This window comes from Vigna umbellata, chromosome 1, assembly GCF_029865625.1.
Source record: "Vigna umbellata cultivar VRB3 chromosome 1, Vumbellata_1.0, whole genome shotgun sequence".
In the NCBI taxonomy this organism is placed as follows: Eukaryota; Viridiplantae; Streptophyta; class Magnoliopsida; order Fabales; family Fabaceae; genus Vigna; species Vigna umbellata.
Window position 1 is genome coordinate 72,254,404 of NC_142165.1, and position 20,609 is coordinate 72,275,012.

Sequence of the window (20,609 nt, forward strand, 5' to 3'; positions counted from 1 at the left end):
TATAATACAAAACCGAAAACTTTCAAACGCCTCAAGATGAATGAGCAAGAGATCACGTAGTTTTATACTTACCAGAACATATAATATGCCAATAAAAATAATTATCTATATTGAATTTTTTTTTAACATGTAAAACATTAACTCAATGAAGAAAAAAAAATTAAAAATTTCGTGCCAAAGCTAAAAGCTCGCAACCCTGCATATGGATGGAGTTATGCATCTAATTAAAAGACCAAACTAAATTTGATCATTTTTGTTCCTCACTTGTTATACCTCATGACTTGAATCTGTAGTACGATGGCTTGAATAATTTGTTTTCCACCTTTACTTTGAAATGGATTCACTTCTCCTTTGTCCATATTATGTATTTTGTTTTCGATTGAGCTACTATGAGATGTAAAATAAAAATAAACAAATAAATAGAAAAAAATGAAAAAAGAAGAAGAGAAGATTAGAAACTAATTTTTTTACAAAGTTTTGAAAGTCTCAGTTATTTCTTTAGGCAATTTGCATACAATATATTTACTTGTATTTCTATACTTAAGTCCTTTTTTACTTTTAAATATTTTTTAATGATAAAGAAAAAAAAAAACACTCAACGAACTAGCCGGTTTAGACCCATCATCACTAAATCGTTGTTGGGCAAATTATGTGAATTGGTTAGTTGATTGAATTCTCTAACTCTAAAGTTAGTTTTTCACTCCAGTCATTTTATTATTTCTAATTTTTCACTCAACTCAATTCTAATTACATCTATGAATTTTAAGATCAATTTTTTTAAATAAATAAAAGTTATTGGAAGTTCCACGTCAACTAGACATTAACCAATTTAGAGTATATATGTGGATACAAATCCCACCTTACAAGTCGGTTTTGTAAAGGTTGAGTTAGGCTTAAATGACAAAATGAACTAATACATTATAATTTTATTTTAAAATATATTTTAAATCTTCTATAGATATATAGAAATCTTTATTAAATTAATAATTACTTTACTTTAATATATGTCCATTGATAATAAAATCAATTTATTCAAGAAATAATAATACTATTTGATCATGTTTATTAATTTTATTTTAAAAACATTATCCATGCTAAAACAAGAGAAATTGTGTACTGTGTTGCATAACATAGCATGAGTTTACCTTGAATTAATTAGGTCGTGTATCAGCTTCTGTTATTATGATACAGCTTTGTACAAAGTACTTCAATTCATTTCTCTGTAGTTATCAAACAGAACATGTTGCCTTGTAATTCAAAGTAATATTTGACCATGTTCCTCGTTAACATTTTCCAGTCCTTTATATTCTTCAGGATACAAATATTTTGCTTGAAATGAGTCACTCAGTGCTTTTTCTACTGATCGAATTATACAAAATCAAAGCTAGCTTTAATATGATGTCAATGCTTATAAAATACTTGAATTTGTTACCCTTTGTAACGTGAGTTTTTCCCTTACGTATAAACTCTTGAGGACTTAGAAAGTATACATTATAAAGAAATATCTAGTGTCTTTTGTAAGCTATATAACACCTGACCTATACAGGGCCTTTGGCGCTTGAGCCCTATGCAAGACAAAGCTAGCTTTAGTACGATGTCAAATGCTTCAACTGAGTACTTCCCTTTGAGTTTGGGATCAGCAAATTCTGAAATATCACCAACTCTAACAACATCTCTGGCCTGAAAAGCAATTCAGAACTGTTAGCTGGTGATCATGAGTTTGAAGACTTTCTTCCTTATAAGATGCTCAATTTTCTCATCTTTGTATAAAATAGGTTTGGAATCTCATCAAGAAAATATGCATCCTTAAGCTCTTAGAAAATAATTACCCACCATTTTACCCAGAGAAATTGGTCTCTCGAAATCAATGTTGAGGATCCTTTGTCCTGATAGAAGTTGCAACAACATTATTCCAAAGCTGTAGACATCTCCTGAGGCTTTTACATGGTGATTTGCCCTATATTCAGGATCAATATAACCAAATGTTCCTCTTACTTCTGAGCTCACATAGGATTGACCCAAGTCCATAACCCTGGACAACCCAAAGTCTGAAAGCTTTGCTTGGAAGTTAGCATCAATAAGAATGTTTGATGGCTGACATCACATCATGAAAGAGCTTCAGTTTAGTGAATGAGATGAGTACTAGAAAGATAAGAAAGATATTATGTATATATGTATACCTTTATATCACGGTGAACGATGCAGCCATTTGGGTAGGTGTGGAGAAACTCAAGGCCTCTTGCACTATCAATGGCAATCTCTAGTCTTTGAATCCATGAAAGAACTTTTCCATTGCCTGTTGTATTATGGTTTTGTGTTCTAAGAACTTTTATATTGAAAAAAGCTTAGCAAAATTTGAATGAATAAAAGAGAAGGGAAGAAGCATACCGAATAGCCATTCTGAGAGGTTTCCATTGTGGCATAACTCATACACTAGAAAACATTCAGCTTCATTTTCACAGTATCCCAGCAAAGCTACTAAATTCTGATGTCTAACATGAGAAAGGCTTCTCACTTCTCTGACAAATGTCTCCATGTAACATTCATTGGTGATATGCTTCACTGCAACAGATTGATTGTTGGAGAGTACACCTTTGTACACTTTTCCTTGAGTCACCCAAAGGAAAAGTTAAAAATTGAATTTCAGTTTATATCTTTCCCATTTTGAATGTACTTCATGCTATCTCATTTTAAATATGAAGCTTCACTTTTCTTCCATGATATAGTTTAGCATTGCTTGGACAAATTAGAGGTAATCTAAGTGAAATTGTGATAAACAGAAAACACAATTCCAGAAGTTAAGTTATAATCTTACCGGCTATGCCTTGGCCTATGAAATTTGAAGCACTGAGATTGTCTGTTGCTACATAAACATCCTTCAAAGTTATCTTCAGTGAAGGTGAATCAGACTCTGGATGATAGACGGTGTTACGTCAGAAAGAGAAATAGACGGTTCATGACCATAAAAATGAACAAAAGCCTTTTTTGTATTGAGTACCATGTTGTACTGATGTAACACTTCTCATTCTTGTGACAAATAATGCTAGTGCGCCAAGAAACACCAATACTGTAACTCCTATTATGCCAAAGGCAATCCAGAGACCTGTTGCAATTATGTTTTTCAACAAAATTGTCAGGTATTGTTTGACAAAATATGAATCATATCTGGAAGCAACCTGAACATATATACATGTACCTGAATTTATATTAGCATTGCCCCTAGCCTGGACTTCTTCATTAGCTGAAGCTAATCCTAATTCATTGACAACGCCAATTGCAAAATCACTCAGATTATTTTCAAGAATGATTTTTCATGAATGAAAGTTGACACTAACAAGCTCTAAGAAGTAAAACCGGTGGACTGAAAGGAGAAAGTATACTACCAACTGTTGTTGCTGCTAATCAAAATAAAAAAGTAAAGTAACTCTAGTTTTAGATCTCACCTCCAGAAAGGGCATGTTCCCCAAGGCATTTATAAACTTCTAGAATTGATTCCTTATCATAAATTCTTGTGCTTGTTAGTGAGACAAGCACAGCAAACCTACAAAGATAAGAACTGATATTTGCTAACTCTGATCCTCTTGTAGTGTCTGGTTTTGCACTGATATCCTCCCATGCTTTCAAACATTTAGTACAAGTTTCATTTGGCCTACCATATGTGCTCAAAGGCATGCATTCTTCCTCCAAACTCCTAAGGCTGTCCCCAAGCTGATTAAGAACATCTGTGATGGTGTAATCAGAGCAACCACCAGTTCCACTTGTTAGCTTCTCCATTCCAGAACAAGTAAATTTTGTGTCAAAAGCTTCCATTGATGCCATACAGTTTTTTTGCTCTGAGGGATTCAAGAATACTTTTCCAGTTTGGTTTGCCCTCACCCCCAAGGCATAAAGGTAATCACCAAAATACGGTCCACAACAGCCATTGATAAACCCTCCACAATTGTACAGTTCACAGTTCGAACTAACCAAGGCTGAAGAAGATTGAATATGAAGGACACAATCATAAACAGAAGTTTGAGAAGTTCCAAGACAAAGGGTGATGGAAAGCAGGAGAAGCAACACTTGAAATTTCATTGAAATAGAACAAGAGAAACATATAACATGCTATTCAACAAATTGTGCACAATGGTTGCAGGTGGTTTTGACACAAATGATTAGTATGGAATGTCACTGCCTCAGCATAACACCACTTTTAGATTTCATTCTGGTCACCAAGTAGAACATTTCAGAAAAAATAAGTAAAGGATGGTGAAATAATGAGAAAGATATTATGTACAATTTGTTTGAAGTTTGACACTTTTGGAGTAGTTTGAAAATCTATTATTTTATTTGGACTCGAATGCAGGGTTCAAACCGGCCATTGTAAAAGGTGACATGCGTGTAATATATCCCTAAGGTTCGGCCATTTGTCTGATACGGCAGAGTGAAAGTACCTTGTTCTTATTGTTTATCTAAAAAACGGAGAAGAAGAATGAGAAAAACTGTATAACAGTCAGATTTCAGCCATTTGCTTAAAGCTTATGTTAACTAACTGTATCTTATAAATGTAGAGATACAAAATGCCTCCCTTTTCCTTAGTAATTCTAACATCACAATTACAATAATATTATTTTGCTAAACTATCTTAGTACAAGTGCTTTTTAAAAAATATATCGGTAGATGTAGAGACTAAAACAACGAAGTAATTACAAATATTGTTTATAATAAAATAATATGTAACAACAATTAATCAAAACATTTAGCAACAAAAAAGCTCAATTGGATGGATCAACCCAACACCAATCCTTTGACGGCTTTTACTTTCTGCACTCCTACAATTTCTTTACGCATCCCATCAAATTTTGAAATGATCACTTTACCTTCTATAAAAGTGATTTTTGGATTATATGTTTTTGAAATTTTCCAGAACAAACTTTCTGAAATTTTTGGAATGAGATCTTCGTAACAGAACTTTCAAAACAAGATTTTTGAAACAAGTTTTTCAGAATACATATAGTATCTTTCCAAACAAGGTTTTTCGAAATATTATGAAATATATTTAAGGGTTAAATATGTTTTTAGTCCCTAAACTATTCACCGTTTCTGGTTTTCGTCCCTCTTCCAAAGTAAGGTACAATTTAGTCCTCAATCTTTAAAAAACGTTCGTTTTAGTCGAAAAAACGAACGTTTTGAGGACTAAAAACAAAATTTTGAGGACTAAAACGAACGTTTTTCTAAAGAATGAGGACCAAATTGTACCTTACTTTGGAAGAGGGACGAAAACCAGAAATGGCCAATAGTTTAGGGACTAAAAACATATTTAACCCTATATTTAAAACAAAAAATTCCAAAATATATGACACGAAATTTTTCCAGAAATTTTTCCAGTTTTTTTTTTCATGTTTTCTTTCTCATTTGCAGCGTTCTCTCTCCTATTTTTTTTGCTTAATAGCTTACTTCGTTTCCATAGTAAGGGGTGAATTTCTATTTAGTACCCGGTTTTAAAAATGAAGACATTGGGTTCCTATGTTATGAAAAATGTATGAATAAGGTCGTTAAGTTGATAGCAAAGGACGTTAACTCCAGCCTTTTCTCTCTCTTGATCAGTTTTTTGTCTCTCCTACCACGCGCCTTCACTTCCACACTTGCTCCTCTCTCTCATCCTTTCAACTTCAATCACTCTGCCATCAAACCCTCCGTCCTCTGCATACCCAATTCTCGCCTCTTTTGCCTCTCCAACAGCGGCTTAGGCGGAAACGACACTCGTGACGACGGCTGCGGCTCCAACAGTCCGAATTCCGGTGGCTTTGGCTATGAATGTTTGTGTGTATAAGAGTTGAGTAATGTATTCTCTTTCTTCCTCCTATTCACTCATTTCTAATTCAATCTTTTCTTTAAATAAGGAACCCACCACTGTACCTACTAATACCCAATATAACCTGCTAAGGAGATAGAATCCTAACTCTTAAACTCGTGAACCTGTACTCCTATTTTTAAAAGGACACATCACTTCATTAACCATACTCCTTGTGGGGACTCATTCTAAATATCTCAATACAAATTCCTATTATTTCCTAAAGAACCACTTCATAAACCGAAAAGAGAATAAAACATTACCTCTGCATAAAAGATCTGTGCGCCACTGTTAAAAGGATTTTAAGTCTTCTTTTCCATTCTTTCCATGGGACCCATACCTTATCTTTTATCATTTAAATCTTACATATACACCTCTAAAACCATGCAGAACTTCCCTTAATTCACTTTCTCCTATAACTTCTCCACATTTACCTACATATATTCCCCAAATCATAAAACAACCATTTTATATCCTCCAGCTTCTCTTCTTTTCTAATTCACTAAACACCCAACTTCACTTTCTTTTTCTTACAACATAACCCATTCACGGTTCTTTAACCCAACAACTTTCATTGTTTTCTAGTAACAACACAGTCACCCTAAAGTTCTTCTCCTCTAACACCCATTCATCACCAACACTCTCACCACTTTACTCCTTCATTTGAGGAAACTCTGGAGCTGCTCCTCTTCATCAAACTGATACCCCAACACCAAGATATACCTATTATTTCCACCCAATACTTCACCTTCATCTTTCAACCTTTCCTGCTCTAATATTTCAACCCATCTTCTTAGTTATCCAACTTCATGCAACATCCTACTTCTTCTTTTCTTTCTTAACACCAATAACCCAAACCCAGGGAACCTTCATCTTCTCCCTCAACCCCTCACGGATCCATCACCTTCCTGTATTCCCAATCTAACCCAACCATCTTCTCGCTCAAAACCCCACACTTCTCTTTTTCCCACTCACCTATTTCCTTCATCACCTATACACCCTGATACACCAAACCTCATCACTCCTCATTCAGCTTACTCTCACGCTGCATTTGGTTTGCATTATCTGTGTTAAATGAGTTTTACCCGCCGCATCCATGGAAAAGAAGTCTGATACTACAATCCAATATTAGTGCAGGAAATTTAGAGGAGAGAGAAGAGAAAGGGAGGAAGAAGAACAAAAAAAGCTAAAACATGGCAAGAAATGCAGAGGAGAGAGAAGAAAAAGTACATATTCGTCAACTGGAGTTAACTCTGTTTATGTGAATTTAACGGAAGGGATCTAATTGATACAATTTATACTACTTTGGGATAAAATAGAAGCATTTTTAAAATCGGGTACTAAACAGAAATTCACCCCTTAACATGGGAACGAAGTAAGCTATTAAGCCTATTTTTTTCTATGCAGCAATAGCATGCGGCGACCTCAATAAAACAATGATAATGTGTTGCACGGATAAAGAGTGTTTGAATATCACACTTATTAATTATTAGGGTGTAAAAAGCAATAACCTCCTTTAAGGCATTAGGTGAAAAATTAATATGGGTTAAGTTACAAGAGTTAGAATGCTTGTACCCATTTATTTCTTCCTGCACCCTTTTTTTTAAAATCTCCATTCTACCCCTTTACCTAATAATATTTTGACTTTATTTACTTTGGTCATTTGACCTTTTTCACTGTCTCGTTCATTCGCAGTGGTTGTCATCGTTCATCATCTTGTTTGTTCGTTTGTCGCTCTTTATTATAATTGCGTTGAGTTGTGGGACACTAAAGGTTTATAAGATATGGAACAAAAGCAAGGTGTTTCACCATTCAAGGTAATATTTGCTTTCTTTTTGGTTTGGTATGAATGTGGAGTGTCGATGATGGTGGTGGAGTTTTGTTAGGATTTTTTATTTTTCCAAAATACCTAATTTGGAAGTATGATCTGGAGTTAAAAATTCAGAAATGGTGGTGTAGTATGTTTTCGGAACATGCAATCCATAAGCCAATTATGGATTCGAAAGTATGTTACAGATTAGGTAATACAAAACGTGTTATTATGTTTAGAAATTTACCAATTTGAAATGTGTTACCAAATCCAAAAAAGACTTTTGAAATCTACTTTACAGTAAAAGTAAGTTTGTAATGCATATCTGAATAGGGTGTCCGTAAAGAAAATGTTGTTCTTAGAATGAGTAATCTAGAACATGTTTCCAGATCTAAAATTATCTACAAATTATACAATTTGAAAAAACAAAAATGTATTTTGGATTGTATAATTTAGAAGGTTATTCTGAATTCAAAAACATGTTATAGATTACTCATTCTAAAATTTGTAGCTGCATAATTATACAGATTACAAAGTTATGCAAAATTGAGTTTCTAAGTTTAAGATTGTGTTTTTGACATTTTGTAGGTGTTGTTGGTTTTATACTATATGGATTTCTATTATTGGAGCACATTATCAGATGAAGTTGAACAAAGTTTGTATGTGGAAGAATGTGAGATGTTTATGAGTGGAGATGAAACAGTGGGAGGCAATTATAGTGGGTCGTTTACCATTGATGATATTTTTGGTACACGGGATGACCTACTTCAGTAGGTGTGAGGTGTAGCTTTTGGCCTTAGTTGTTGTTGTCATTCTAAGATCTGACAAAGCTAATGAACATATTGGATGGAAAACATATGTGTTTTTAGGATGTGAAAGAGTTGGTAAGTATAGAAAATACAAACCTCGTTTGCAACCAAGTAAAATTGGTACAATAAAATGTGATTGTCCCTTTAAATTGCAAGGTAAGCTAGTTCTTATTAAAGAAGGGTGACAATTGAAGGTAATATGTGGCACTCATAATCAGGATTTATCAAAAACTTAGTTGGTCATCTTAATGCTGGTAGATTAAATCCGCATGATTAATCTATGGTTGTTGACATGACTAAAAGTTTAGTGAAGTTGACAAACATATTGTTAACACTCAAGGGAAACAATAAAGGCAATGTGGCAACAATAAAGCAACTATATAATGCAAGATATTTGTACAAAAGATCTTTGAGAGTATGCAAAATTGAAATACAACAACTAATGATGTTGGTAGAGAATGATAAATATGTTCGTTTAAGTATATGCATATAGTATTCGATTGTCGTAAGTGACATCTTTTAGACACACACCCTGATGTTATTAAATTGTTGAATTCATTTAGTATAATTTTATTGATGGATAACACATACAATACCAACAAATATAGATTGTTGTTGCTTAAGATAGTAGGTGTCACATCAAATGGGTTGAGTTTCTCTATAACTTGTGTTGTTATCTAGTGAATGAAAGAATAACTTCATTTGGGCTCTCGAAAGACTAAGAGGGTTGTTTTTTAGATCTGATGCATTTTCTAAAGTCATTGTAAGTGATAAGGAGTTGACTTTCATTAACATATTTCTTGAATGTTACCAAATTCGTTGTCGCTTCCACCTTAACAAAAATGTTCGCGCAAAGAGCAAAATGTTAGTGGATTATGAGGATTCGTGGACTGTTGTGATGGATGCATGAGGAACTACGATGGATTGTGCTATTGCAAAGTCATTTGATGGTTGTGTGGATAAATTTAAAATTATTTTTACTCCATGACCTTTATTCTTTGAATATGTGAATAATGCATGAATCCTTCCTTAAAAGAAAAGTTTGTGAATGAATGTATAAATCGAGTTATGCATTTGGGAAATAAAATGTTGAATAGGTATGATGATTGTCATTTATAGTTTATATAGGCATAATAGTTTGTGTTCATATAATAATATTTTTTTCCATTTTATTTGCAAGGTTGAGTTTGTCCACTAGCAATTGAAAAGAGTATTGTAAAATAGTATGGGAGACTTTTGCTCATGTTAGTGTGCAATACATAATGTTGTCATTCTCCAACGAGCAAAGTTTACATGTTATGAGTCACGCTTTTAAGGTCACCCAATACAAACTTTGGGTTGTGTATCTAAATATGCTCTACTATTGATTTTTGATGGGTTGCATTGTGTTGATGTTGTGGGTCTTTTCCTTTCAACACCTATTTTGCTTCACCTTGGGTAAGGGCACCTCTAGTCCTTACAATATTCTTATAAGCATAACCATAGTTAAGAAATAAAAAAACAAGAAACGACAAAAAACAATAACACAGTTCAAAATACACATTCGAGAAGCTATTTCCAAATTTGGTAACACCTTCACAAAAAGTATAATCTAGAATATGTTATTACTTTATTCCAAACCGATCCTTCCAGTATGACCTTTCGAAACGATTTAAACTTAATAGGTTTTCCTAGTGAATTCTAGAAATACATTCTAGATTACTCATTCCATAATTCACTAGAAAAACCCGCAAGGTCTCTTTCTCCACCGCTTTTAACCTACAATGCAAAAGACCAAAAGTTTTCACCCCACCACCTACCAAACCTAACAAAATTTACCATTAAAAACAAAAAGAAGGTCCAATTTAGGAGAATCTCAACCAAGTAGGTGCAACAGTAGCAACGTGCACCAATAGTAACAAGAGGAATGGTCGACCTCGGGTGTAAGGGTTTAGCTATTGTGTAGACGAGTGGAGGGGAGCACACCTTCGCTTTGTGAACAAAATCAGGTGCAGAATAATATTTGGAAGTAGATCTCCTATCACTAAGGAAACATATTGATATGTTGTCGTTGAAGTTATCAAATTAATATTACTTTTTAAGACAACTTCAGTATTGCCAAGTAGTATTCAAGAAAATAGATAGGGTTAAAATAACCCTTAGTCATCTTCCAAATATGTAATTGTTTTTCAATATTTGACTCTTAGGAATGTTATGCAATACTTAAGAATAAAAGTGAGAAATTATGCTAATGAAGTTAATGTTTAAAGAATGTTTGAAGAACAAATAGGAAATTTAGAAACAATTATAATGAAATAGGCCAATTACATTGCTTTTTCAAAATAGATTCATCATCGGTTATCCACAGATCATTGTTCAATTGATTATTGTTCGGGTTTCAAATTAATTAAAGTACATTCTTAATTAATTTGATGGCAATCATACAATTAACAAAAGTAGATTCTCAATCAAATGCAAGACCTTTCTAGATTATTCACATTGAATTAAACCAAAGTACATTCTCAATCAAATCTTATTGTGTTTAATCATGTTTATTCTTAAATCTCCTAACCAAATTAAAAGTTAATTAATCAAAGTAAATTCTCAATTAATTATAGTAGAAATTATTATCATCAATCAAAGTACATTCTCAATTAGTAGCAAAAACTCGTTTAATCATATGAAAGTTCCTAAATTCAATCAAAGTAAATTCTCAATCAAACCTACAAACCTTTGAACTCATATGATTAATATGCATGTAGATTCAAACACTTTATCATACAAAAAAAATTAGTTTTAATATGATTGAGAGATAAAAGACATAGAAGAAGAATAACTCAAATCAATAATCAAAAGAAACAAATTCATTAATTCAACTTAATCTTAGTATCCATAACGAAATTACAGTGGAATAGCTCTAAAAGCTTAGCCCTCCATGAATGTAATGGAATGCATGGTAAAATAAAAGTGAGAAAAGTGGTGGATGATTGCTTCCAATCGAGGAGTCTGAGTGAATGAATGAGTTATGTTTTCTGCCTCTCCTAGTTCTCTTTATATAGGTTTGATTGAGCTTGGACTTTGAATAATCTGTTGATAAGATATTTCCTGTTGATATATTTTTAGATTAATTTAATTATCTTAAAAATATCAATTGAATTATCTCTTGAATTTCTTTAATGTCCTTCTTAAGTTTCAAAATTATAGAAAAAACCCTTGAAAATTCCTATAATTGCACTTTTGCCCCTTTTAAATTTTCAAAATTACACCAAAGCCCTTATTTGACCAACTTTTACTGAGAGGGGGACACGACCAATGAAAGTTTGCCATGTGGCATCCCTCTTCCTTCCCCAATTAGGGTTTCAGATTGCAATTCCCCCTTGCTTACTCTTATGCTGCCACACGAATGGAGCTTTGCGTCTGCGCTGCGAAGTGGAATTGGTCACGATGCTGCTGCAATTTCCATGGAGGCATTAAGATGGCATTGTTTGCTTCACAAATTCAAAGATGTTTGTGCGAAGTGAAAATGATGAGGAAGAAACGACTTTAAACGGCGAACTCGCGCTCAATCATGATTGGAGTTTTGGCTTTAGGTTTGCTATTTTTTGATTCCAGGTTGGCGGCATGATTCTCAGTTAATTATGGAGGAGAACGCGGTGGCATCGAGGCGCGATGATGGTCTTCGTGATGGAGGCGCGAGGCTTGCGCGATTTTGGGATCGCGATGAGAATGGGTTTCTTCTCTAGTTTTTTCGATTTTGGGGGAAGTTTGTTGTGGTTTTCTGGTTACAGGTGAATGGAGATGGTCACAGATGATGGGTTTCTGCATTCTACAGTGACAACATTGAGGCACGACGAGGTGGTAGATGCACGAAGAGGCTTCGCGATTTGGGTCTGGGTGTTGAGCGTTTTCTGGGTTTGCCTCTTTGCAAGTTTCAGGTGATGATGGTTGGCCATGGATGGAAGTCGCGCCGAGGTTGTTGGGTGATGGCCTGAGGGTTTGCATGAAATGAGGTTGCACGAACGTTGTCTGCGTCGCAACAGCCATGGAGGTTGAACGGGGTTGCGCGATTATGTACATGGAGATGACGGCGATGGAGACGAACGTTTGAGAATTACTTGGTTCAATCTTTTGTGAAAGAGTTTTTAGCCTTATGAGTTTTGAGCCTAATTATTATGGATGTGTCAACACTCAATTTTGTCCGGGTTGTAAAAAAAAATGTGTGTTTTTATTGTTTTTTATTTTCCTTTTATTTTATTTTACCATTTTTTTTTATTCTATTTTGATGTATTTAGATCTTTGCTTTTAATTTAATTTCTATTTTATTTCTTATATTCATTTTGTTTTAATAGAGTTAATTAATCAAAATAATTGAAAAATTGAAAAATAAAATTAAAAATAAAATTTAAAATAAAATAAAAATAAAATTGAAATAAATATATGTAATAAAAAAAAAGAGGTGGGGAGATGAGGTATGGGATGCGTGTCTTGGAGTGAGGGAGACCAGGTGGTTAGGGGGAATATTTCCAAGATTTTTGGAAAGAAAAAAAGGGAAGAAACCGTTCCTCCAGGGGAGAGGCAGCATCATCCTCCCTCACACGCATAATGGCACATGCTCCATAGCTCTCCACACCTCCGCTCCTCTAACCCGGAACCACCCAACAACATTTCCTTTCATTCCGAATTCCCCACCTCCAAGAGAGCCATCACCTCTGACCAATCTCCAACAATGAATACCACGGCCTAACCTCCAAACGGCCCATCAATCTTCATCCCTTAATGGCACTGACCCCTCTCTACTCATCATCCCCATCTTCATCTAACCATTCTCCATCACCTCCAACAACCATCATCTTCATAAAACTCTTCATTCATCTCCAACCCCACGGCCTAACTCCAATCTCCTGGATTCCCTCCCCCTTTTCTCCTTCATTTTGAACTTCATTATCTTCATCCTTAGACACGACCAACTTCATCATCTTCATCCTTTTCTTCCTCATTTTTTTTTCCCTCTCACACTTCCCTCACTTCAATACCATTATCATTCACCCATCAGCTAACTTCACCTACAGCAAAGAAAGAGTACAGGGCCGTGTTCAGAAAAAGTGCTTGAGTAAGGAGCACTGACCAACAATTACAAACCATAACACAAGTGCAAAATCGATCTATAGTGAACCCTGCGTGAAGAAAAGAGAAAGGGTGAACCCCTGCCTTTGGGCGATACCAAGAGCCTCGCCAACGACATCACCGGCGGCGACGGTGGATTCGGAGAGGGTCTCGACGGTTTGGACGGCGACTCGCAGGGGGCGGCTTCGATGGAGGCGGCAGCCCATGTGCGTTTGAATCCGCGTGACTGAACCAGCCGTCACGACACCACCATCGATCTCACCTGCTCTCTCCGACTTCACGTAGAACCAAAGGAGGCTGGGTCGCGGTGGTGATCGGGGGCCAATTAGGCAGACGCGACGTAGAGAGGGGAAAGCTTGGCGCGGCAACTGGCAGGATCTAAGGCAGCCATCGGCGCATTGGCGGCGGCCGGTCTTGGCGGAGATGACGGCGCACGTGTAGAAGAAGCAACCCCCTCCTTGGGTTGCCGTTTTCGAACGGAGAAGAGGGAGAGAAGGTGGTGGCGCCGCGGCCGGCAGTGGATCCGGTGGTGTTCGGTGTCGCTGGCGAAGCTATGGGATGAAGTGGCTGCTTGAGTGGTGGAGCGAGTATGTGAGGGAGAGATTTGGATCTTGGATGTTGAGTGCAAGTGATAAAATGAGAGGAAGGAAGAAGAACCCCTAATGATTTTCTGAGTAAAGAAGTTTTGGGCCTAGGCCAAGAATTGCGTAGCGCACCCCCACTGCCCACTCGCACCCCTGTTCCGTTTTGGGCTTCAGCCCTTTCTGCAAACAAAAATAAAAGAAGAATTGAGCCTGTGCACAGTATTTCGGGATGCACCTCCAGTTTCATCCTTACACCCCTGACAGATACAAAGTTGGAGAAAAAAGGTTTTGGCCCAAGCTGAAGAGCCTCAACTTTACGCCGCACCTCTGGTTTTTAATCTCTACACCCCATACTTGTTGGGCTTGTTCTCTTGCTTTATTTTTATGCTTTTTTTCCTTTATTTTTATTAATATTTGTTTGGTTATTAGTTTTTACTGTATGTAACCCCTTTGTATGATAACCCCACTCCTAGATCTTGTCTTTTATTTTGGTTTATTTGCTGCACTCTAAACACGAAAAAGACGATAATAAAAATAATAATAATAAAAAATTACAAAAATATTTTAAAGGTTTAAGCACACGTGTGACCGCTCGCGTCGTCCTTGTGCTAAAAACCTTTTCTTCTTTTCTTAAATAAAATTACAAAAAGTATACGTTTTGAAGATTAAGCACACGTGTGACCGCTCGCGTCGTCCTTGTGCTCAAAACCTCTTCTTCTTCCTTAAATAAATTTACAAAAATACGTTTTAAAGGTTTAAGTACACGTGTGACCGCTCGCGTCGTCCTTGTGCTCAAAACCTCTTCTTCTTCCTTAAATAAATTTACAAAAATACGTTTTAAAGGTTTAAGTACACGTGTGACCGCTCGCGTCGTCCTTGTGCTAAAAACCTCTTCTTCTTCCTTAAATAAATTTACAAAAATACGTTTTAAAGGTTTAAGTACACGTGTGACCGCTCGCGTCGTCCTTGTGCTAAAAACCTTTTTCTTCTTTTCTTAAATAAAATTTCAAAAATACGTTTAAAGGTTGAACACTCGTGTGATCGTTCGCATCGTCCTAGTGTTCAATACTTTTCTCTCTTATTTACGTAATATTAAACGAGGGTATGAGTGCTCGTGCGATCGTCCGCATCAGCCTAGCACTCAATACTCTCAAGTTTTCCTAAATAAGTAAATAATGGTATGTGTGCTCGTGCGATCGTCCGCATCAGCCTAGCACTCAGTACCCTTAAGTTTTCCTAAATAAGTAGATAACGGTATGAGTGCTCGTGTGATCGTTCGCATCGGCCTAGTGCTTAATATCGTTATCTCTCTTTTCAAAAATAATTAAAAATATTTAAATATCATTTTAAAGGTATGAGTACTCGTGCGACCGTTCGCGTCGGCCTAGTACTCATTACCTTCTTTTTTTATCAAAAATATAAAAAACATAAAATCTTCAAAAATTAAAAACATCAACACTTTCAAATAAACAAACAGTCTTTCAGCTAGAACTACGTAACCCTGATTTCTCATTTTGAATGAGAATACGTAGGAGCAAGGTCAATCCTTGTCGGGCCCAAAAAACTAAAAAATATATTTTGTTTATTTATAATTTTATTTTAGGGGATAATTAAACATTTTGAAAAACCACATCATATTCGTGCATTTAGTTAAAGGTACTGCCTTAGGGCAGGCGTTGTGGGGTGCTAACACCTTCCCCACGCGTAACCAACTCCCGAACCCAATCTTTGGTTTTCGTGGACCGTGCTTTATCGTTTTGAGGTTTTTCCATAGTTTTCCATAATAAACTATGGTGGCGACTCCAAATCTCTTTTCGAAACCCGTTTCTTTTTGGATCGTCGTCCCGTCGCGATTCCGGTTGCGACAGATGGCGACTCCACTGGGGAATTACTTGGTTCAATCTTTTGTGAAAGAGTTTTTAGCTTTATGAGTTTTGAGCCTAATTATTATGGATGGAAAACCAATGTCATTCCTATTTTTCTTGAGTGACTTGCTCATATTTTGTTTATTCTCTAATATTTAGCTTGATTCTTTTGTTTTGCAACTTAGGTAGATATGCATTATTTGATATGATTGAGGATTTCTTGTTTTTAGCTACTTGGCCAAATAAATCCACCTTAATATTAATCCATTGATAGCCCTTGTGAGCCTTTAATTTTTTTTTCTTAAACCCCATTGCAAAACCTTGAAAAGAAAAAAAATCATATTATCCCTTATAATAGGATGCAAGAAGGACCTAATGGATTGTGTTACGAATGAGTCACGAATAAAGTGTTGGAGATTGGATGATCCTCATGAGCACCTTAGTTCTTAAGCTATAAACGTTGTTCTGATAGATGCATTTATGGTCTAAGTATTTAGCTTATTTCAATAGTGTTTAGGAGAAGCAACTCTTAGAGAAAGAGGTGTCTGTTAACATGCATGCATGTTAAGGATTTGCTTTTCGCACAAGAGAATGTTTGTAAATCTAAAGCATAACACAGACATTTTATACTGGTTCACTCAACTAAGCTACATTCAGTTCTCCTTAGAGGGTTTCACTAGATTTTCAATGAAGTACATGTGAGTATTCTTACCACTCATGGTTTCTCTAGTCAAACTCAATAACCCACATTATTGTAACTAGTACTGAGTATCACCTACTTCTAGTTATGTAGTATTGTTCACCATTCCTAGTATCCCTAAACACTCCCGGTATGTTCTAGATACAATGTGTAGTTGAGTTTAGCCCAATCCTGGATGTAGTAGTCAACTATGTAACCCTTGTTATTGTGACCTTGACTGAGTTTCACTCACTCCTGGTTGTGCAATATTCTTCACCATTTCTGATATCCCTAGACACTCTTGGTATCCTCCATATACATTTCTCTAGTTGAGTTTAACCTATTACTAGTTGTCGTAGTCAACCTAATAACCCCTCTTACTGTGACCCTGACTAAGTTTCACCCCCTCCTGGTTGTGTAGTATTCTTCACCACTCCTAGTATCCCCAAACAATTGAGATATCTTCCTGATATGTTGTCTAGTTGAGTTTCACCCACTCCTAGTTTCTACTAGACAAACCTGTCTAGCTATCGTTTAACTCCACCAAGTTTAATGTCAAAGTTTCGTCCAGTTCTAGTTTCCACTAGACACACCTGTCTAGTTAGTGTTTAACTCCTCAAATTTAGAGGTAAAATATTTTAATTCCCTTCAAAATTTACAATCAAAAGATTGATTACAAAGTCCTTAGGCAATAACTCTCACAAAGAGGATATGTGTTCAATACATTTGAATCTAACAGACTCACTGAATTTTTCTCTCTTTTCTCTTCTTACAACAGTAAGCTTATATATTAATGTATCTTGAGAGTGTTTCGTTTCTTTATTTCAAGTCTCCCTCTCTCTCTCTCTCTTTCTCTTTCTTCTTATAAAAGAATATTTGACTCTGAATAGCTTTGAGAGAATTCTTGATCTTTCCATGAGGATGATTTTTCATGTCAATCTTTAAGTGCCCATCCTTGTTTTCTTCTTCGTCAAAAATCTTCTATTTATAATCCTTTTGAAAATGTAGCCGTTAGATGATGCTTGTCCACAAGATTCGACTCTTCGTAGCTTTTGTCATAGGAGTCTCTTATAGGTTGATGTCTAATTTTCATAGTAGACTTACTTTTTCAGTTCTTTACCAAAAGTAGATCGTACAATCTTTTTGGTGCGACTTTTAATGAGAAGATCGTTCCACTAATGTCTTCTTGTCTCTAATGTCCATTTCTAACCTGTATTTGAAGAACATGTGGACGTTTGTCATAGGCAATCACTAGCGGAAAATATACTTTTTATAGCAATTTTTTATACCTGTTAAAATTTATCAGGTATGAAAAGTGGCATGGTGGTAGTTTTGTAAATATAAGAAACTTTTCTACACTTGTTATAATAAAAACAAGTATGGAAAGAGGTGCGGTGACAATATCATAATAAAATATAAATATTTTTATACCAGTTGCAATCATAATAGGTATAAAAGAATTTTTTTTATACCGATTAACTCTAAAATATGTATAAATTATTAATCTATACCGGTTAAATATTATACCAGGTATGAATTTTTTTACATATTTCCCACTGCCCTTTCTCTACAATTTCTTTTTCTTTCTGGTTCTACGTTCCCTCCACCGGTCTCCTCCATTTTCCATCCTTCGTTCTCCTCCTTTCTCATCCATTCTTCCTCCTTCGTTCTCCTCTTTTCTCCTCCATCCTTCCTCATTCGTTCTCCTCCTTTCTCCTCCATTCTTCCTCCTTCGTTCTCCTCCTTTCTTCTCCATTCTTCCTCCTTCGTTCTCCTCCTTTCTTCTCCATTCTTCCTCCTTCGTTCTCCTCCTTTCTTCTCCATTCTCCTTCATTACGGTTGCCATTGTTCTCGTTCAGTCGTCGAGGTGGTTGGGTGAAGCTCGACGTTTGAAGTTGTTCTTCGTGGTTGAAGTTCTCGGCTATGGTGGGTGAAACCCTTGTCGTGGTGTGATGTTGTCTCGTGGTCTGCCGTGGATGAGTACATTTTTATAAATTAGGGTTTATTCTCTGACCGATTAGCAAAAGCCAAGATTATTGATGTATCTCATTTTCTTGATATGTTGAGGAGTGTTTCATCAGCTGATAGTGAAAGATCTAATACGTCACACACTGATTGGAAAGTATGTTGTTGACTCTCAGTAGTTTCATTTGTTTTGTTGAAATTTTTCCTATTTATCCCATCTTCCATTCATTCAGATCCTGATTTTTTTTTGCATGTTTAATTGATGACTTTCTTTCACAAAAATCAGGAATTCACATTAGATGATTGGCCTAGTTGATTCTCTTTTTTGTCCAACAATATTTCATTGTATAATTGAAGATACTTGATTGTTCATTCCAGTTCTCAAGTGATAATATTACTTATTTTAACAGTTAAAACAAGATGGTGAAGAGTTTCAGGTTATGTATCGCGAAGGACCAGAAGGGACCCCTTTTCATACAATGGTTGTGGAAGGCTTGGTAGATGGACCTGTTGATGTTTGTAAGTCACACTAGAGCAACCCTTTTAGTGACAAAAGCTATATTATTGATTTCGACATGCAAAATTTGATGTGTTACTTTCTTTGTTATAGGTTTATGTATCTCATGGGAGACATGCCTTTACAAAAAATGGTGAGAATTATATTTAGTACAATATGTGCCTTGAATTTTCTATACTAGTCTGAACACGAAACTCACCAGTATCATCACATTTACGGTTGTTTAATTTCTGTATAAAGTTCAAAGTTATACCACTTGATAAAAACTACATTTTGGTGTGGTTTAGGATTATGAGAAAGTTATAGTTGCAAGAAATGTATTTTGCATGCAGTTGGCTTCATACTTTTTTTATAAGGTTGTTCTGAATGTCGATGTATTCTTCGGGAGTGGATTTGAATCTGAGTAATATATCGTTACACCAATGTATCTGGTAATTGTACCTGACACACTTTTCACAATTTCCATTTAGGTGGCCTTAGTCTACTGTTCCCACTTTCAAAATCTTATCAACTGAATGCTTGTAGAAGGCTGGGATTCGGGAGCAGTTATCACTCGTGAGGTTTGTCCTGCCATCATCAATTAAAAACAATAAAACTCTAATTGCCCTTACCATGCCAAAAGTTTTTGTTCTTAAGTGTTGATTTTGCTTTGAATTTTGGAAGAAAGGATGAAGGTTTCATGGCCTCTACCTACGAGGGAAGCTATAGTGCACTATTATCTGTTTGAGTACTTTCAAGATGACTTAATTGTTGTTCTTACAAACTCGGTAATCATCTGAATCCATGTTTGTTTTATCTTTTGGGGAAAGCTAATTTTATACTAGTTCAAAAATTGAAGAAATCTTTTCTTGATTTGCTTGTAGGTTTCTGAGTCGAAGAATGCCACGGAGACCCTTTATGGCTTCAACAATGAAGTAATTCCTGAAGCAAAAGATGTTGTGAGAATTGATTTGGTGGGAGGCTTTGTTTTGCAAAAGGTGACATCAGAAAGAAGTTATTTTCGGTGAGTTTTAGGTGTATTAAAACATAAAACATAAAATTTAATTGAATGGAGTGACTTAATGAAATAGGAAAACAATCAGCAAACAGAGATCATAATGTCCCATATAAGTTTTGCTTGTTTAAAAAGAGTTGCAGACAAATGGTTGTAGAATATTATAATTAGAATATATGAACTATGAAGCCAGTTCTCCCGTTGATAATAGTGAAAGTATGCATGCTTTTTCTGTTCACTATTTGAAATACTATGTTTAAACAATAACCACTACTGAAGTATTTTTATATTTGTTTTACCGAACTATAATTAGAATCACGACCTTCAGTATGAAGGTATTGCAGTTCTGTTAATTGTGTCAATACTAATGACGTTCTGTAGTCCTCTGAAGCTAACTGAAGTCACTGCTTTTTTAATATATTATAGGGTTTGCTGATTTTTCAGATTAAT

The 20,609-nt window shown here is 35.4% G+C and overlaps 1 protein-coding gene and 1 pseudogene across 1 annotated transcript; one reads left to right on the forward strand and one right to left on the reverse strand.

The window, feature by feature from the left end:
• Positions 1-1,491: 1,491 nt before the first annotated feature.
• LOC124847899 (nodulation receptor kinase-like) lies at positions 1,492-4,074 on the reverse strand. The gene is made up of 8 exons (XM_047325493.2): positions 3,444-4,074; positions 3,197-3,253; positions 2,999-3,103; positions 2,816-2,911; positions 2,389-2,607; positions 2,181-2,296; positions 1,834-2,094; positions 1,492-1,680 (listed from the first exon to the last, which is right to left on the reverse strand). Exons 1-8 carry the CDS (start codon positions 4,072-4,074, stop codon positions 1,492-1,494), a joined length of 1,674 nt encoding a protein of 557 aa, XP_047181449.2.
• A 14,532-nt stretch (positions 4,075-18,606) lies between these two features.
• Positions 18,607-20,172, forward strand: LOC148206246 (uncharacterized; annotated as a pseudogene).
• The last annotated feature ends 437 nt before the right edge of the window (positions 20,173-20,609 follow it).

What these genes read in the sequence shown, in the direction of transcription:
- LOC124847899 (XM_047325493.2), bottom strand. Translation starts at nt 4,074, where the DNA reads ATGAAATTTCAAGTGTTGCTTCTCCTGCTTTCCATCACCCTTTGTCTT. An exon ending in CCTCTCAGAATGGCTATTCG is followed by an intron (nt 2,297 to 2,388) that starts GTATGCTTCTTC and finishes ATAATACAACAG; the next exon opens with GCAATGGAAAAGTTCTTTCA. An exon ending in CAATTTCTCTGGGTAAAATG is followed by an intron (nt 1,681 to 1,833) that starts GTGGGTAATTAT and finishes ATTGCTTTTCAG; the next exon opens with GCCAGAGATGTTGTTAGAGT.